General features: G+C 22.7%; 1 protein-coding gene across 1 annotated transcript in view; it reads left to right on the top strand.

The window, feature by feature from the left end:
• Nucleotides 1–9,483: 9,483 nt before the first annotated feature.
• LOC117175304 (armadillo segment polarity protein-like) overlaps nt 9,484–16,757 on the top strand; it is a 60,267-nt gene continuing 52,993 nt past the window's right edge. The window contains exons 1-2 of the mRNA XM_033365012.1: nt 9,484–9,624; nt 15,726–15,783. Coding sequence (XP_033220903.1) covers nt 15,747–15,783 — 37 coding nt within the window. The 5' untranslated portion in view covers nt 9,484–9,624; nt 15,726–15,746. The remainder of the gene's footprint in view (nt 9,625–15,725; nt 15,784–16,757) is intronic.

The following is a 16,757-nucleotide window of genomic DNA, read 5'->3' on the forward strand; positions in this document are numbered from 1 at the left end:
GTTTTAGAAATAGTTAAACTTTAACTCGAGTAATTTCTATTAAAACTTTAATTTCATAGTTTAACTAATCTACAAACAGTTAAATTTTTAATGTTAGACAATTTTTTTGTTTTCTAAATTTCAGTCTAAAATCATTTCATTTCGAGATTGTCCAATTGAAAAACCTACATTTAAATTTTGAACGTATTTAATTTACCAGATCATTATTTTTTCATAAATAAACTTACAAGTTTACAATTCTAAATTTGAAGACTTGAATCCTATCGAGTTGAAAATTATTCTTATTAAATAGTTGAACATTTTTAAAAATTGAATTTCGAAAGCTTTGAATTTTTATTGATTCCATTTTCAAAACTCTAATCTATAAACATTTTAATATTTAAAGTTTTGAAACTTTTCTCTTTTTTAAATTTCAATCTGAAGATTTACAAATTTTCAAGAGATTTCAAAAGATTTTTAAGGGTTTTAAATATTTGATGACGTTTTAAAAGATATCAAGAAATTTTTAATTTATTTTTAAAATTTACATGAATTTTTAAGAATTAAAAAAATTTTAGAAGGCTTATTTTTTTAAATTCCAAAGTAATTCAGAAATTTCAGGGTATTTTTAAAATTTCAAAAAATTTTCAAGAGCTTTAAAAAATTTCAAGATTTTTTAAAAGATTTTTAACGATTTTAAATATTTGAGGATGTTTTAAAAGATGTCAAGGAATTTTCATCCTATTTTTTTAATTTTAAGGAATTTCAAAGAATTTTAAAGAAGTAGCTTTAAAATCTTTCAAAAAAAGGTCAAGGTATCTCAAAATATTTTGAAGGTATTACAATATTTGAGAGTATTTTAAATGTTCCAAGGAATTCTCAATTGATTACGGTGATTTGAAGATGTTTAAAAAGATTTCGCTGAATTTTTAATTCATTTTTATAAATCAAAGGAATTTCAAAGAATTTTAATAATTACAGCAGGGCTGTTTAAAAAAACTCCAAAGTACCTTAAAAATGTTTAAAAGATGTCAAGATTTTTCAAAAGATTTTGAAGATCTCGAAATATTTGAGAGTATTCTAAAAGGTTCCAAGGAATTTTCAATTGATTACAGTAATTTAAGATGAGATTTTGAAGGATTTGATACATCTTAGGATATTTTACCAGATTCCAAGGAATTGTCAATTAATTTAAATAATTTAGTATGAGATTTTAAAGGATTTAAAATATTTTAGGGTATTTTTAATATTGCAAGGAATTTTCAAGAGCTTTGCAAAATTTAAAGAGATTTTAAAGGATTTTAAATATTTTAGGAAGTTTTAAAACATTTCAAGGAATTTTCAATTAATTTCAATACTTTAAAGCAATTTCAAAGAATTTTAACTATTTTTTTCAATTTTTCTGGTTGAAAGTGGAACTGCTTTGTTAAAATTTTTTTTTGGTTGATGATTTATCAATTTAGTTGAAAAAATTTCTTTTCTGAAAATTTAACTGTTTTGTAGGACTTTTGTTTTTGTTTAAAAATTAATTTCTTTTAATCACAAGAAAATTAATCTTTATTGTCGAAAATTTAACTATGATTAAGCATTAATTTTTTCATATAAAATTAGACTTGGTGGAAAATAAATTTCTTTTGTGCAAAGTTCATGTATTTTATTAAAAATTCCTTTTTTAGGATAGAATTCAGCTTTTTGGATGAAAATTTCATTTTTTGTTTAAAAATTTAAAAATTTAGTTTAAAACAAATTTAACAAATTTTTTTGTGCAGAAAACTAATTGTTTTAGTTGAAAGTTTGACTATTTCTATAAAAAGTTAGTCAACTATTAATTAAAATTAATGATATATTTTATAATTGTAATATCAAAATTAATAATATATATAATAGTAATAATATTCATACTATATACACCTGAAAAAATAACCTCAAAATCGACTTATGCATGAGATGAAGAATCACGCGAAACATTAAATTCGCCAATTTCTTCCATTTATTTCAAATGGGGATCGAGATATAAATAGAAGACCACTGAAGTATTTCGAAGCTTTCAGATCGGCAATCCTCATATAGCAGAAAACCGAAGTCGAATCGTGCATTTTCGGCTTACACACGAACTCACAGTGGTAATCATGCACCTTCTGTTTTGCGGCTCCCAAACGGTAGGTATGGTGGGGGTAAATTTCAGGCTCGATCTGGCAGCTCTGTATTTTAACTAATTATCCCTATTCCTTCATCATAAAGTTTCTTTTCCTGTATATTCGTGGTTTACAGGTTCTATCGGGGTTCAGTTGAGGCTCACAGCTTTAATCATTATCTTCAAAATTCCTTCCCTAATGTTAGTTAAGCTTAATTTCTCGTTTGTACGTTGGAGTTTATTGTCTGAACAAACACTGATTTAAGTGAGCGGATATAGCGGCTCTATAATTACTTTTTCATTATTGTTTTAACAAAGCCCTTTTTTAATTTTGTCCCAAGGTTTATTTTTGAAAATAAAAAATTATTTAAAATTTTCACACGAATATAAAGACAATTTTTTTTAAATCTCTTCGGACCTTCTACACCTTTGAAGCTCTTAAAATTATGTAAATCTTTTCTGTAAAATTAAAAAAATTGCCCTAAAATCTTTCAGATTCTTTTTTTTACAATTTCTCTCAAAATTAATTTTCCAAAATAAAATACTATTTTTATTTTTCCTAAGAACCTGAAAAAATGTATTTCAATTTCGTGAAACTTTACAAAATTCTTTAAAAATCTTTACAAGTTTTAATTATTTTTGAATCTTTTCAAAACTTTTGAATATCTTTTAAACTTACTGAAATTTTTTCTAAAATTATGTAATGTGGCCAAATTTCCAAATTTTGCTTTGAAATCTTTTTCACACTTTTAAAAAATTTTAGGAAATAATTCAAATTTTTTGTGATCTTTTTTTTAAAATTGTCTCTTGAAATTCCTTACAAAAGAATCATTGAAAATTTTCCATGAATCTTAAAAACTTTTTTTTATTTTCTTGACACCCTGACAAAATTCAATTTACCTAAAAAATGGTTAATCCTAAAAAATAAAAAATAATGTCTAAAAGTCTTCCATGTTCTTTTATCCCACGTTTCGAAATCTTTAATAATAATGAAAATTATCCTTTTAAAATAAAAACTAAACCATTTTTCGTCAAATCGTTCATAATTATTAAAAAGCTTCTAACTTTTTTATTCGGGATCTTCGGGTTTTCTGAGTTCACTTTTATAACCTGATTTTCACCCCGGAGCAATACACATTGGCATAATTTTCAACTAAAAAAGATAAATTTTCAACAAACAATAGCATTCTTAAATTTCCAGTTGAAAAAATTTCCTTTTTACCAAACAAAATTTTGTTCCACAATATAGTTTAAATTTTCAAGAAAAATAGTTGAATTCACAACCCATAAAGAGACATTTTCAAACAAATACATGAATTTTAAACTATAATTATGCATCTCTAACCGACAAATTATTTTTTAACAAAGCAGTTTAACTATTAACCGTGTTGTAGAATTTTCATTTAAAAAATTAAATAAAAAATGGAATCATTAAATTTTCAGTTAAAAAATTGCTTTTCAATTAAAGAGGAAGAATTTTCAACCAAAAAGTTTAATTTTCTTACAAAAAAGCCAATTTTTAACAAAAAAAATGAATTTAAAACCAAATATTTATTTAGTATTTTAAATCAAGAATATTAATTTTCTACCAAAAAAGTAACGAAATGTAAACAAAATGCATGAATTTTAAACTAAAAAAGATATATTTTAAACAAAAAGTAGAACAGTTAAATTTTCTGTTAAAATAATTTCCAAACAAAATAAAAAAGAATTTTTAAAAATATAGTTAATTTTTTACCAAAAGAAGAAAGACGAACTTTCAAGCAAAAAATGACTTTTTAACTAAATTTTTGAAGTTTTTGCGAAATAGAACAATTTTCTACAAAATAGATGAATTTTCATCCAAGGTCGTTAACTTTCAACAAAGAAAATTAATTTTTGACCGAAAAAGATGAATCCTTAACCAAATCCATAAATTTTTCTACTAAAAAAAATAGATTTTTTACCAAAAATGGTATGTACTTCACGTCCTATAGAAGAACAGTTTCGGGGATGGAATACATAATATTGCGCAATACACGCGATTGAGTACCCGCGCGCTGCGCATTTTCATTAAATTTTGTGGTGTTTTCAACTTAAGTCAGGAATATTCAAACAGAAAACTGAAACCCTCCGTTCGAGTGAAAACTTCTCTCCGTAAATTGACATTGAAAAATTATTATTTTTAAGAGTAAAAATGGTTTATATATTTAATCTGATAATAAAACATCATCCGGACCAACTGGTGTCATAATTTTTCAAAAAACTGTTGCAAAACCTACCATCATTAACATTGTTTATTCTTCGCAAACTCTCTTGCTTCATGGTTTATAATAATTTTTATAGATAAAACCCCCTAATGAATAGAATTGATTAAAAAATGTTTATCAATCTTTGATACAAGAAAAACTAGAAAAATGTAGAACCGTACAAAATTTAGAAAATTGAAAAAAGAATTCTCTTCAAAAGTAGCGCACGATGACTCCGATTAAGCATAATATTAAATTATAGCACATTGATCCATTGTATATAAAAAAGATTCTTATTTTTCCTAACTTGGTCCAAACAATGAAAGGCGATATTTTATTTTTTACGTTATTCATGTTTATAACTTTAAAATTTTTTATATACAGTCCTAAGTAATTTTATTTATTTTTACTAAGCTTGTTATTGTTTTTCACTATTCAATAAGGAAATAAGTTGACTAATCAAATTATTCATTTTTTACTTGAGTTTAGTGTCTCAAATTTCTTTAAAACAATTAAATTAACTTTCTTGGGGCACTTAAATTTTTAATTATTCGAGTTCGTGGTCATTGAAGACAAATAATTTTTTTGAAGTTTGCTAAATAATTGCAATTTTGTATGGAAAAGAATGAAAATATGCAATAGAACGAAACCTTTGAATTGTTCTAACTGAAAAATAATAAATAATATTTTTACACAATAATGGAACAGTTCAATTTTCAGTGAAAAACTAAAATTTCAACTAAAAAAACAAACTAAATTTTAACAGAATAGTTAAGTTTTCAACCCGTGAGATCAGTTTTCAACTAAACTGATGAATTTTCAAGTAGACTAGTTAAATTTTTAGATGCAAAATGCATTTTGAACCAAAAATCAACGAATTTCAAAAAAAATGAAAATGAATTTTTAACGAAATTTTTCGATTTTCTACAATGTATAATAATTTTTAACTAAAAGACATAAATCCTCAACAAAAAATGTAATAGTTGATATTTTTACCAAAATTGATTATAATTTTAAATAAAAAACACTTCACGTCAAACAAAAAATAAAAATTTTCAACAAATATTCAAATTTTCAATTAAAAAAAAATTATTTTCTAACAAAAAAAACACACACACAATTAAATTAGTTGAAGTCAAACTTTTAAAAGAAAAAGTTTGAACTATAAAAGTTCACTTTTTAACCAAAAATGGAATAGGATATTTTTAACAACCAGAGAAATGAATATTCAAAAAAATATTTAAATCTTCAACCAAAATGTTTTCTACTAAAATCAAGAATCTTTAACCAGAAAACTGAATTTTTAACAAAGATATTTTAGCTTTCAAGTAAGTAGTTGAATTTTCCTCAAAAAATGATCAATTTCAAAAAGAATTTTGAACAACGTAGTTATATTTTCTAGTAAATCAGTTAAATTTTGAATTAAAATCATGAATTTTCAACGAAAAAGCTTAATCTTTGAACAAAAAATAGAAATTTTCAACTAAATACATTAATTTTTCACTAAAAAGGGAAATTTTTCAACAAAAAATGTTATAGTTAAATTTCATACAAAGTATACTAATTTTTAAATAAATGAATTTTTAAAGAAAAGGATTAGTTTTCAACGAAGGACAATACTTTTCAAACAAAAAAGAGGAATTTTCAAAACAAATACATGAGTTTTCAACTAAAAAAGATCAATTAATAACAAAAAATGAAATATGTTAATTTTCAGTAAGGAAATTTAATTCCTACAAAATAAATGCGAAATTCCAATAAAATATTTAAATTATTTTATAAGAATTTTCAAACAGAAAACTGACTTTTGAACAAAATAGTTTAGCTTTCTACTTGAATTTTTGATGTTGAATTTTCCACCAAAAATAAAAACAATTTTCAACAAAAAATAGAATAGTTCAATTTTCTGTAGAAAAAAAATAAATTTTTAATAACAAAAAAATAATTTTTAACAACGTAGTTAAACTTTCCACCGAAATTGTTTAATTCACAATAAAATAAGGTTTTTTTTCCATAATAAATAAATTTCAAGTAAAAAATTACTTTGCACCTAAGAAAAGAAGAATTTCCCGCCAAAAAGTTGAATTTACAAACAAAATAAAAACGAATTTTCCAGAACATACTTATATTTTCTAAAAAAAAATAGTTGATTTGTTAAACCCAAAAAGACGAATTTTTAATGTTGTAATAAAAATTAAATTTTTACAAAGTTGTTGAACTTTCTACAAAATAGATTCATTTTTGACAAAATGGATGAATTTGGAACAAAAATCGTGGATTTTCAACGAAGAAGATTAACTTTCTACGAACAAAAATTACTTTTAAACTAAAAAAATCCATCTTTAACCAAAAATGAAATATTTAAATATTCAACTAGGAAAATTAATTTACAACCAACATCATGAAATTTCAACAAAGATTAATTTTTGACGTAAAAGACAACTTTTCAATGAAATATATGATTTTGTAACTAAAAAAGATCAATTTGAACCAAAATGGAATACTTGATTTTCAGCAAGGATCATTAATTTTTACCAAAAAAGTACGAATTTTTGAAAAAATATTTAATATTTCAACTAGACATTTTTCAACTAAAATAGAAAATTTGTAACCACAAATCTGAATTTTTAACAAATTAGTTTAACTTTCAACTAAGCAGTTGTATTTTCAAGTTGAAAAAGATACATTTTCAAAAAAAATTAAATAGTTAAATTTTTAGTTTAAAAATTAATTTTTAAACAAAACAAACACAAATTCAATAACATGGTTAAATTTTTTATCAAAATAGTTGAATTTTTAACAAAAAAAAAATAATAAAATTTTCAGTAAAGAAAATTTAAACAAAAATACAAACAAATTTTTAAGAAAATATTTTTGTTTTGCACCAAACCATTTACAACTAAAATCAAGAATCAGCAACCGCATTTTCAAAAGTATTTCAAGCTTAACGAGGTAGTTCAATTTTGCACTAAAAAAAACTTTCAACCAAAAACAAATTAAAAAATCAAAAAGTGTGAATTTTTATCAAAATACATGCATTTTCAAGTAAAAAAGATCAAGTTTTAACCAGAAATAGAATATTTGAATTTTCAGTTAAAAAAATTAATTTTTAACAAAAGCAAAAACAATTTAAGAAAATATTTAGATTTTGAACAAATCCATTTTCAACTAAAATCGAGAATCTTCATCCACCATACTGAATGTTTACCCAAGTATTTCCACTATAAACTGGGTAATTCAATTTTTGATGATTATTATTAGAATGTGCAATTAAATCATTTTCAACTAAAGAAGATGAATTTTCAGCAACAAATGGAATAGTTTCACCCAAAATCATAAATTTTCGACAAATAAGATTGAAGATTAATTTTCGGCAGAGAAAAAACGAACTTTCATAATAAATACATGAATTTTCAAAAAAAAAAAGGTACATTTTTAACCAGAAATCGAATATTTAAATTGCCAGTTGAAAACATTAATTTGTATCAAAAGAGAATTTTTTAAAAAGAGATTATTACATTTTTCGGCTAAATCAATTTCAACAAAAGAAGATGAATTTTCAGCAAAACTGGAATGGTTAAATTAATTAATTTAAAAAAAATCATTTTCAAAAATATAGATAATTTTTTTACCAAAATTGTGTAATTATCTACAAAAGAGATTCATTTTTCATTAAATACTTGAATTTCAACCAAAATCATGAATATTCAACAAAGAAGATTGAAAATTAGTTTTCTCATCGAAAAAAACGTATTTTTATTTTAAAAATCCATGAATTTTCAACTAAAAAGGGTAAATTTTTTACCAAAATTGGAATATTTACATTTTTAGTTAAAAAAAATTAATTTGTATCAAAAGAGACATTTTTTAAAATAGAATATTACAATTTTCAGCCAAATGACTTTCAACCAAAGAAGTGAATTTTCAGAAAAAAATTAAATGGTTAAATTAATTAATTTGCAAAGAAAAAGTAAATATATACACATAATTATCAACAATTATCAACACAGAAGATTAAAAATTCATGTTCGACCGAAAAAAAACGAATTTTCATAAAAATTACATGAATTTCTAACTAAAAAGGGTTCATTTTTAACCATAAATAGCATATTTGAATTTACAGTTAAAAATATTAATTTGTATCAGAAGATAAATTTTTTTAAAAGAGAATTTACATTTTTCGGTGAAATTATTTTCAACCAAGAAGATGAGTCTTCAGCAAAAAATGGAATGGTTAAATTCTTTAATTTAAAACCAAAAGAAAAGAAAGAATTTTCAAAAGTATAATTAAATTTTTTACCAAAATTGTGGAATTTTTTACTAAAGAGATTAATTTTTTATTAAATACTCGAATATCAACAAAAATCATGCCTTTTCAACGAAGAAGATTCAAGATTAATTTTCTACTAAAGAAGAAAGAAAAAACGAATTTTCATAAAAATATCTGAAATCTCAACTAAAAAATAATAATTAAAAAATTTTAAACCAAATCGCTTTCAACCAAGGAAGATGAATTTTTAACAAGAAAAAGCGAATTTTCAAGAATTTAGTTAAATTTCCTACGAAAATATTTGAAATTACAAACTCAAAAACACGAATTTTCAACCAAGAAAATGATTTTTTAACAAAATTGTAGAATTTCCTACAAAATAAGTTAAAGCGATAATTTTCTACTAAAAAAAAAATACGAATTTTCAACCAAAAGAAAAGCAACCAATTTGCAACAAAATAGATTAAAACTATTTGTATTATCTATAGTTTGAATATATTTCAATTTTATCATTTATTAAATTGATAAAATACCAAAGTTATGAAAATCTATAAAAAGTGAAAAAAAAATCAAATAACTGGGCGAGATTCTCTCATTAAAAAAAAATAATAATAATCTTGGCAATTATGGTCTACAGTTTCTTTTTAATAAATTCTTCAAATTTCTCTATTTTAATCAATTGAAGAAATTTGAAAAATTCAGATATATTTCGGGATTTCTTAAAGAAACTTTGATTTCACAGACTCTGTTGATTGAAATGATAACTTTTTATCAGGCGGATTGTTTTCATCGTGAAGGTTTTTGATGAAGTTTAAATTTACGCGCTAATTGTAATAATGCGCATGCGCACTTTCGTGAATGACTCAAGGGAAGCAAGAGAGAAGAGGCAGACGCTGTTCAGGTGGACTGCGGTGGACCGTCTACGCGTCGTGATTTTGACACAAAAAAGATCTCCGTCAAGGAGATAAAAGTCGGGATATTTAAAATTCCGCCTTTTCAATATCTGAAAAACGGTAAGTGAACGCGACTCCTGCTCATCAGTGATTTAAAGTGCTCCGAAATCTGTTTCCTTTAAATCTCCAGTTTACGCCCCTTTAGTCACCGATGCTGCAGTACTCATACTTTGACAGAAAATGGTCGCCCACGCTTCGGAACCCTTTTCCCAACTTTGCATATATTCCGATTCCATTAATGATTCATCACTACGAACGCCAAATGTTTCGATTATCACGAACCTTGATTTTTTTAAATCAAAAATTCCTTACGTTTGATTTCGAGTACAGTTCCGAGAAACAGAGAAAATAAAAAGTACAGTGAATAAAAAAAGTTTTGTTCGCAAGCCTTTTCGCGTTGTCGATTTTGCGTTGTGTAGTGAAATATTTGCTTCGTTTCTCATCTCGTTGAATGTTATTGATAATTTAGAAAAATATTTTTAAAATGGATACAAGAAATGTGTAAAAAATTGAGAAAAGTGTTCTGTATCAATGTGAAATTCGTGCTGAAACAAAATTACTTTAGAAATGTCAGAGTCGTTATTTTGCGATCATTATTACCTGAAATTTAGCATAAATATTTCCATACAATAAATAAATGTTATATAACATTAAATAGACCTAAAGGATAATAATATATTATTATTTGGTTGTTTCTCGCGATTTCTAAAGTAAAATATAAAATTAATATCAATTTGTTGCATTTTATAGTATTAATTGTCTAAAGTAATAAAAAAACAAGGAAATATTCATTCATAATTAATGAAAATTCATAAATTAAGGTCAGAATTGATAAATATATAAGATTTTTGTAGATTCAAACTGTTGTCTATTTGTTCATAAATACCAATTTAGGACGAAAAACACTAACATAACCTAAGTTGTTCAGAATTGTTTTATTTTTAAAGTATAATGATATTTGTTTAAAATAATTTATTGACTGTAAAACACGTGAGCAGAGCCTAAAATTGGTGGAAAATGTTGTAGGTTTGAAATCCGATGATTTTTAAGGACAATAATTTCATTTCAAAACAAAAGCGGTTTCACCAAAATGCATCAATTTCCAACCAAATAGTTAAATTTACAATTATAACAGATGAATTTGCAGCCAAAAATGGAATTTCAATTTAAGATATCAATTTTTTTTAACGAATTAATTAAATTCTCAGCCCAAGAGATAAATTTTCAACTAAAATAAATTTATAATATTAATAAATATATAATATTTTTATATAGACAATCAAATTCTGGGAGTTTTGTTAAAAAATAATAATTTCGGGCTAAAAAATCTTAGTTGAGAATTCTACTCATGTTAAAGTCGTGATTTTTGGTGGAATTCAAGTATTTTTGGTTAAAAAGTATAATCTTTTTGGGTTGAAATATCAAAAATTACATTTTGTTTTAATTCATATTTTTTGGAATGGAAATTTAATTAATTTGTTTCAAAAGTAAAACTATTTTCTTACAAATTCATTTTTTAAAGATTCAACACTTTAATTGAGAATTAATCTCTTGGGTTGAAAAATTAGTTATATTGTTAAAAAAATCTTTTTTTCTTCGGCAGAAATTAATCTTTTTGGTTAAACATTAGTTTTTTTTTAAATTAAAAATATAGCGATTCAATTTTTGGTTGAAAATGTATTTTTTTTTTAGTTGAAAATTCAACTACTGCAATTAAAGATTCATTTTATTATTTTATCACTTGTTTTGAAAACCTAATCTTTTTTTTTTTTTGAAAATTAGTATTTTCAATGAAAATTCACCTATTTAATTAAACATTAATTTTTTTAACTATTCAATTTTTCTACAAAGATTCATGATTTTAGGAAAAATTCATCTCTTTGATTAGGCATTAGTTTTTTTTTAATTAAAAATTGAACTATTAAATTTTTGGTTGAAAATGTAACAGTTTTGTTGAAAATTAGTATTTTTGGTTGAAAATTAAAGTATGCCAATCGAAGATTCATAATTTTAGATAAAAATGCATCATTTCGTTTTAAAATATGACCTTTTTTTAAGTAATATTTTTTGTTGAAAATTATTATTTATATATTTTTTTAAACTGAAAATGTAATTATTCCAGTTGAATATTACTTCATATTAGTTGAAAATTCATCTCCGACTGAAAAATAATTTTTTAACTATTAAATTCTTGGTTGAAAATTTTTTTGTTTAAATGGATCTTCATGTTTAACAATTTAATTATTCTGTTTAAATATTTATCATAGCAGATTGAAATTAGATTTTTTGATTTAAAAATCAACTAATTCAGTTCAAAATTCATCATTTTATTTGAAATTTCATTACTTTGTAAATGTAAGCATTTTTTTTTAAATAATTTTTTAAACTGTAAATGTAACGATTCTAGTTGAATATTCCATCATATTAGTTGAAAATTCATCTCTTTGATTGAACATTAATTTTTTTAATTATTTAGTTTTTGGTTGAAAAATTATCCTTTCTTTTTAAGTGGAAAGTACGTATTTTTTGCTATAAATTGATCTTCTTGGTTGAAAATTCAAATTCTTGGTTGGAAATTCAATTATTCTATTTAAAGATTTATTATACAAGTTAAAAATTCACATTTTTTGTTAAAAATTAAACTATTCTAGTTTGAGATTCATCATTTTAGTGAAAAAACTTCTCTTGGGGTAGACATTTTTGTTTTTAATTTTTAATTTATTAAATTTTTGGTTGAAAATGTCTCTTTTTTTAGTTAAAAATTCCACACATTGTTTGGAAATGTAACAAATTTTTTTTAATTAATATTTTATGTTGAAAATTCAACTTTTCCAATTGAATATTCATAATTTCAGTTAAAAATGCATTACTTTTTTTGAGAATGTAACCATTTTTTTTATATTATTTTTAGTTGAAAATTATTTTATATAATTATTTTATTTTTTACACTGAAAATGTAACTATTCCGGTTAAATATTCCATCATATAGTTGAAAATTCATCTCTTTTAATTGGACATTAATTTTTTTAACTATTCAATTTTTGGTTGGAAAATGATGTTTTTTAGTTGAAAATTCGTCTTTTTTGCTAGAAATTGATCTTCTTGGCTGAAAATTCAATTATTCTGCCCAAAGATTTATAATCTCTATTGAAAATCCATCTTTTTGTTTAAAATTCAACTATTCCAGTTTGAGCTTCGTGATTTTATTGAAAATTAATATCTTTGGGTAGGCATTAGTTTTGTTTTAAATTTAAAATTTATTCAATTTTTGGTTGAAAATGTATCTTTTTTTAGTTAAAAATTCAACCCTTTGTTTGAAATGTAACAAAATTTTTAAAATTAATATTTTATGTTGAAAATTCAACTTTTTCAATAGAAGATTTATACTTTTAGTTCAAAATTCATCACTGTTCTACAATAAACCTTTTTTTCTTAAACTGAAAATTCAACAATAATTTTTTAACTATTCAGTTCTTGGTTAAAAAATTTTCTTTTTTCGGGTACAAATTGATCTTTTTGGTTGAAAATTCATCTTATCTTTATGGTTTAATTTGAATAACTATTTAATTTTTGATTGAAAAATTATCCTTCCTTTTTTAGTTGAAAATGCATATTTTTTGTTATAAATTAATTAAATAGATTTTTCAGTTCAAAATTCATTATTTTATTCGAACTTTCATCACTTTGTATGAAAAAGTAAAAATTGTTTGAAAATAACTATTTTTTACTCTTTTTTTTTAACTGTAAATGTAAATATTGCATTTGGATATTTCACCATATTTGTTGAAATTCATCACCTTCGTTCAACATTAATTTTTTCATATTGAACTAATCAATTTTTGATTGATTTATATTTTTCATTTGCATATTCTTGTATTTTATAAAAAAATACGTCCTTTTTGTAGAAATTAATCTTCTTTTTTGAAAATTGAATTCCAGTTAAAGATCAATTTACAATAAAAAAGATGAATTTTTAACTAAAAAATATCATCTGTCAACCCAAAAATGAATTTTTTCCTGGAATAGTTATTGCATTTTTAGTTAAAAATTCATCTTTTTCAGTAAAAAAAATCGTCCTTTTTGGTAGAACATCTGCTTGTCTGAATATTCAAGTATTTCAGTTAAATATTCATCTTTCTAGTTTAAAAAAATTCTTTTTAGTTGAAAATAAAAGTAATTAGATTAAAGTTAATCTCCTTTTTCAAAAATTCATCATTTTAGTTAATTTTTGTTTGTTTGAAAAATTATTTTTTTAACTGAAGATTAAATTTTTTTCTTAAAAATGCAACTACTTGTTTGAAAATTTATGTCTTTTGTTGAAAAATCTCCTTTATCGATAGAAAATTATTCTTTTTGGTTTGAAAATTCAACTATTTGTTTAAAAAGGTAGAAATTTATCTTCTTAGTCGAAAATTCATCTTTTTGGTTATATAAATTCAACTATTTCAGTTCAAGGTTCATTATTTTATTTAAATATTCATTATTTCGTTTGAAAATATAAATATTTTTCTTTTTAAATAAAAATTAAACTTTTCTTTTGATAGTTGATCTTTTTAAAGTGAAAATTGATTTATTTTTTTGAAAATTTGTCTTTTATTGCATAAATTAATTTTCGTGGTTCAGAATTAATTTTTTTGTTGATGAAAATTCTATAATTTTTATTTAAAAATCAAATATTTCAATTAAAGTTTCACTGTTTTAGTGGCGAATTTATCTTTTTGGCATACAATTCAACTATATATTACGAAATTTTTTTTTTTTTTTTTAGTTGAAAATCGTCTTTTTTTATAGATAATTAATCTTCTGGTTTGAAAATTAATTTTTTTAAATAAAACTATTTGATTGACAGTTAAACCCTTTTTATTATATTTTTTTAATTTCGTCTCTTTCAGTTGAATATTAATCATTCTGGTTAAAAATTATTTGTTTGACCTTTTTTTTTTGTAGAAATTAATTTTCGTGGTTCAAAATTCATTTTTTTTATTGCAAAATTTGTTATCTTTTTGGCGTAAAATTCAACTATATATTTGTAAATTTGGTTTTTTTCTGCTGAAAATCCAAATATTTCGCTAAAAATTCATGAATTTTTTTGAAAAATCGTCTTTTTTGGTAGAAAATTAATCTTCTGGTTTTAAAATTAATTTTTTTTAATAAAACTATTTGACTAAAAATGAAATCCTTTTGCTTAATTTTTATAAAATTTCGTCTCTTTCAGTTGGAAGATTAATCATTCTATTTGAAAATTATTACCTTGCTTGTCTTTTTTTTTTTTTTGTATAAATTACTTTTCGTGGTTCAAAATTCATTTTTTTTTTGCTGAAAATTCTTTATTTTAAAAAAAAATCAAATATTTCAATTAAAGATTGATTGTTTTAGTGAAAGTTTATCTTTTTGGCATAAAATTCAGCTATATATTTGGAAATTTGTTTTTTCTTAGTTGAAAATCCATTTTGCTAAAAATTAATGAATTTTGTTGAAAAATCGTCTTTTTTTATAAAAAATTAATCATTACTTCGTTTGAAAATTAAAAAAAAAACATTTTTGTTTGAAGAATAATTTTTTTGGTTGAAAATTTAACTGTTCCATGTTTGGTTGAAAAATAATTTTTCTTAAATAAAAATTCAATTGTTTCTTTGAAAATCAATCTTTTTCAGTTAAAAATTCGACTATTTGATTGAGAATTCATGTAATTTGTTGAAACCTTTTTTTTTCGAAAATCAATCTTTTTCATAGAAAATGCATCTATCTTGTCAAAAGTTTGAATTATTGTTTCAATTCTTGGACTTGAGGGAGAAATTTAAGAAACAATTGTGTTCTTATTATTATCAAATAATCGATTTTGCTAAAATATTTAAGAATACTTTGAACAAACTGCATACATATTTCGAGTCGATTGTTTTTAACAATGCGAGATATTAAAATGGCTTTCTAATTATGAAAAATTGTAGCTGGAAAATACTTGGGATATCTAGAATAATCAGGAATTTTTTCCAATCAATTCGTCAACCCTGGAATTTGGATGCATTTTTTAATTCTTGTTAAATATACAAAAAGTTATGAATAATACCCGTATTGTAATCTTGGGCCTTTATTATCAGAGCCGGAAACTCCCGGTCCTTATCAAAGTTTAAATAATTAAATGACCTCATTTTTATCTTAAGGTGCGGATACCCGTCGGAATCATGAGCTACCAAATGACTTCAAACCAATCCAGACCTAGTAAGTATTAAAAAATAATTCGTGGATTAAAAAAAAAATATCCAGAATTATAAATTCCACCAAAAAGATCTGAGTTTTCAAATCAGAAATTTGCTTAGTGATCCTAAACAAAAATACAACTTTTAGAATTAATTAAATTAACAAAATTATAGAAACGAGGATTTTGTTTTTTAAAAAAAAAGTTGTGAAAACTTGTCAATAATATTATTACAAAAAACGAGGAGGAATAAATGAATTTTTTTTGATTGGCAAATTTTTAGATGAAAAACTTATGTAATCACTTGGAATATCACAAAATTTTATATCATATGATTAAATGTGATGTAGAATACGTTGGGTTTCAACATTTAAAAAAAAATGTTTTAACCTTTTCCAGTTTTAATGTAAAGAATTTTACAATATATTTTTGAGTTTTAATCAATTAAAAATTAAAAGCTTTTGAAATTTACAATTTTTGATTTATAAAAGGTTTTAGGTTGATTAACTGTAAATATAAATTAACCATTGGTTTTTAAAACTGAACTTTAGTTTAAGTTTTAAAAATTGAACAATAATTGATTTTACGAAATAATTCTGAAGCTGTTCAAAATCAAATAATTTAGAAATTTTAACGTTGAAAATTGAACTGTTTTAAACATTGTTCCACTCTTAATATTCCATTTTTAATTGATTCAATTAAAAATTTTGTAATAAAAAAGAAAAATTTTGAAACATTTGTAAAATTTGATTGTACGTTTAAATTCAGCAATTATAAATGAAATATTCAAAACTAAAAAAAACTTTTATTTAATTTTTTCACATAAAAAAGTGTTAAGGATTAATTTCTTATTGTTATATTATTTATTATTTTAATATGTATTCTTAGAAAGCCTTGAATCGTTAAATTTTTTTAGTGCTAAATTGAAATTTTGGAAGAGGGTAATATTTTATTTTTGACATTTTTACTGCGTTGGAAGCGAGAAAATGTCGATATT

The sequence above is a fragment of the Belonocnema kinseyi genome, chromosome 6 (genome assembly GCF_010883055.1).
Source record: "Belonocnema kinseyi isolate 2016_QV_RU_SX_M_011 chromosome 6, B_treatae_v1, whole genome shotgun sequence".
Lineage (NCBI taxonomy): Eukaryota > Metazoa > Arthropoda > Insecta > Hymenoptera > Cynipidae > Belonocnema > Belonocnema kinseyi.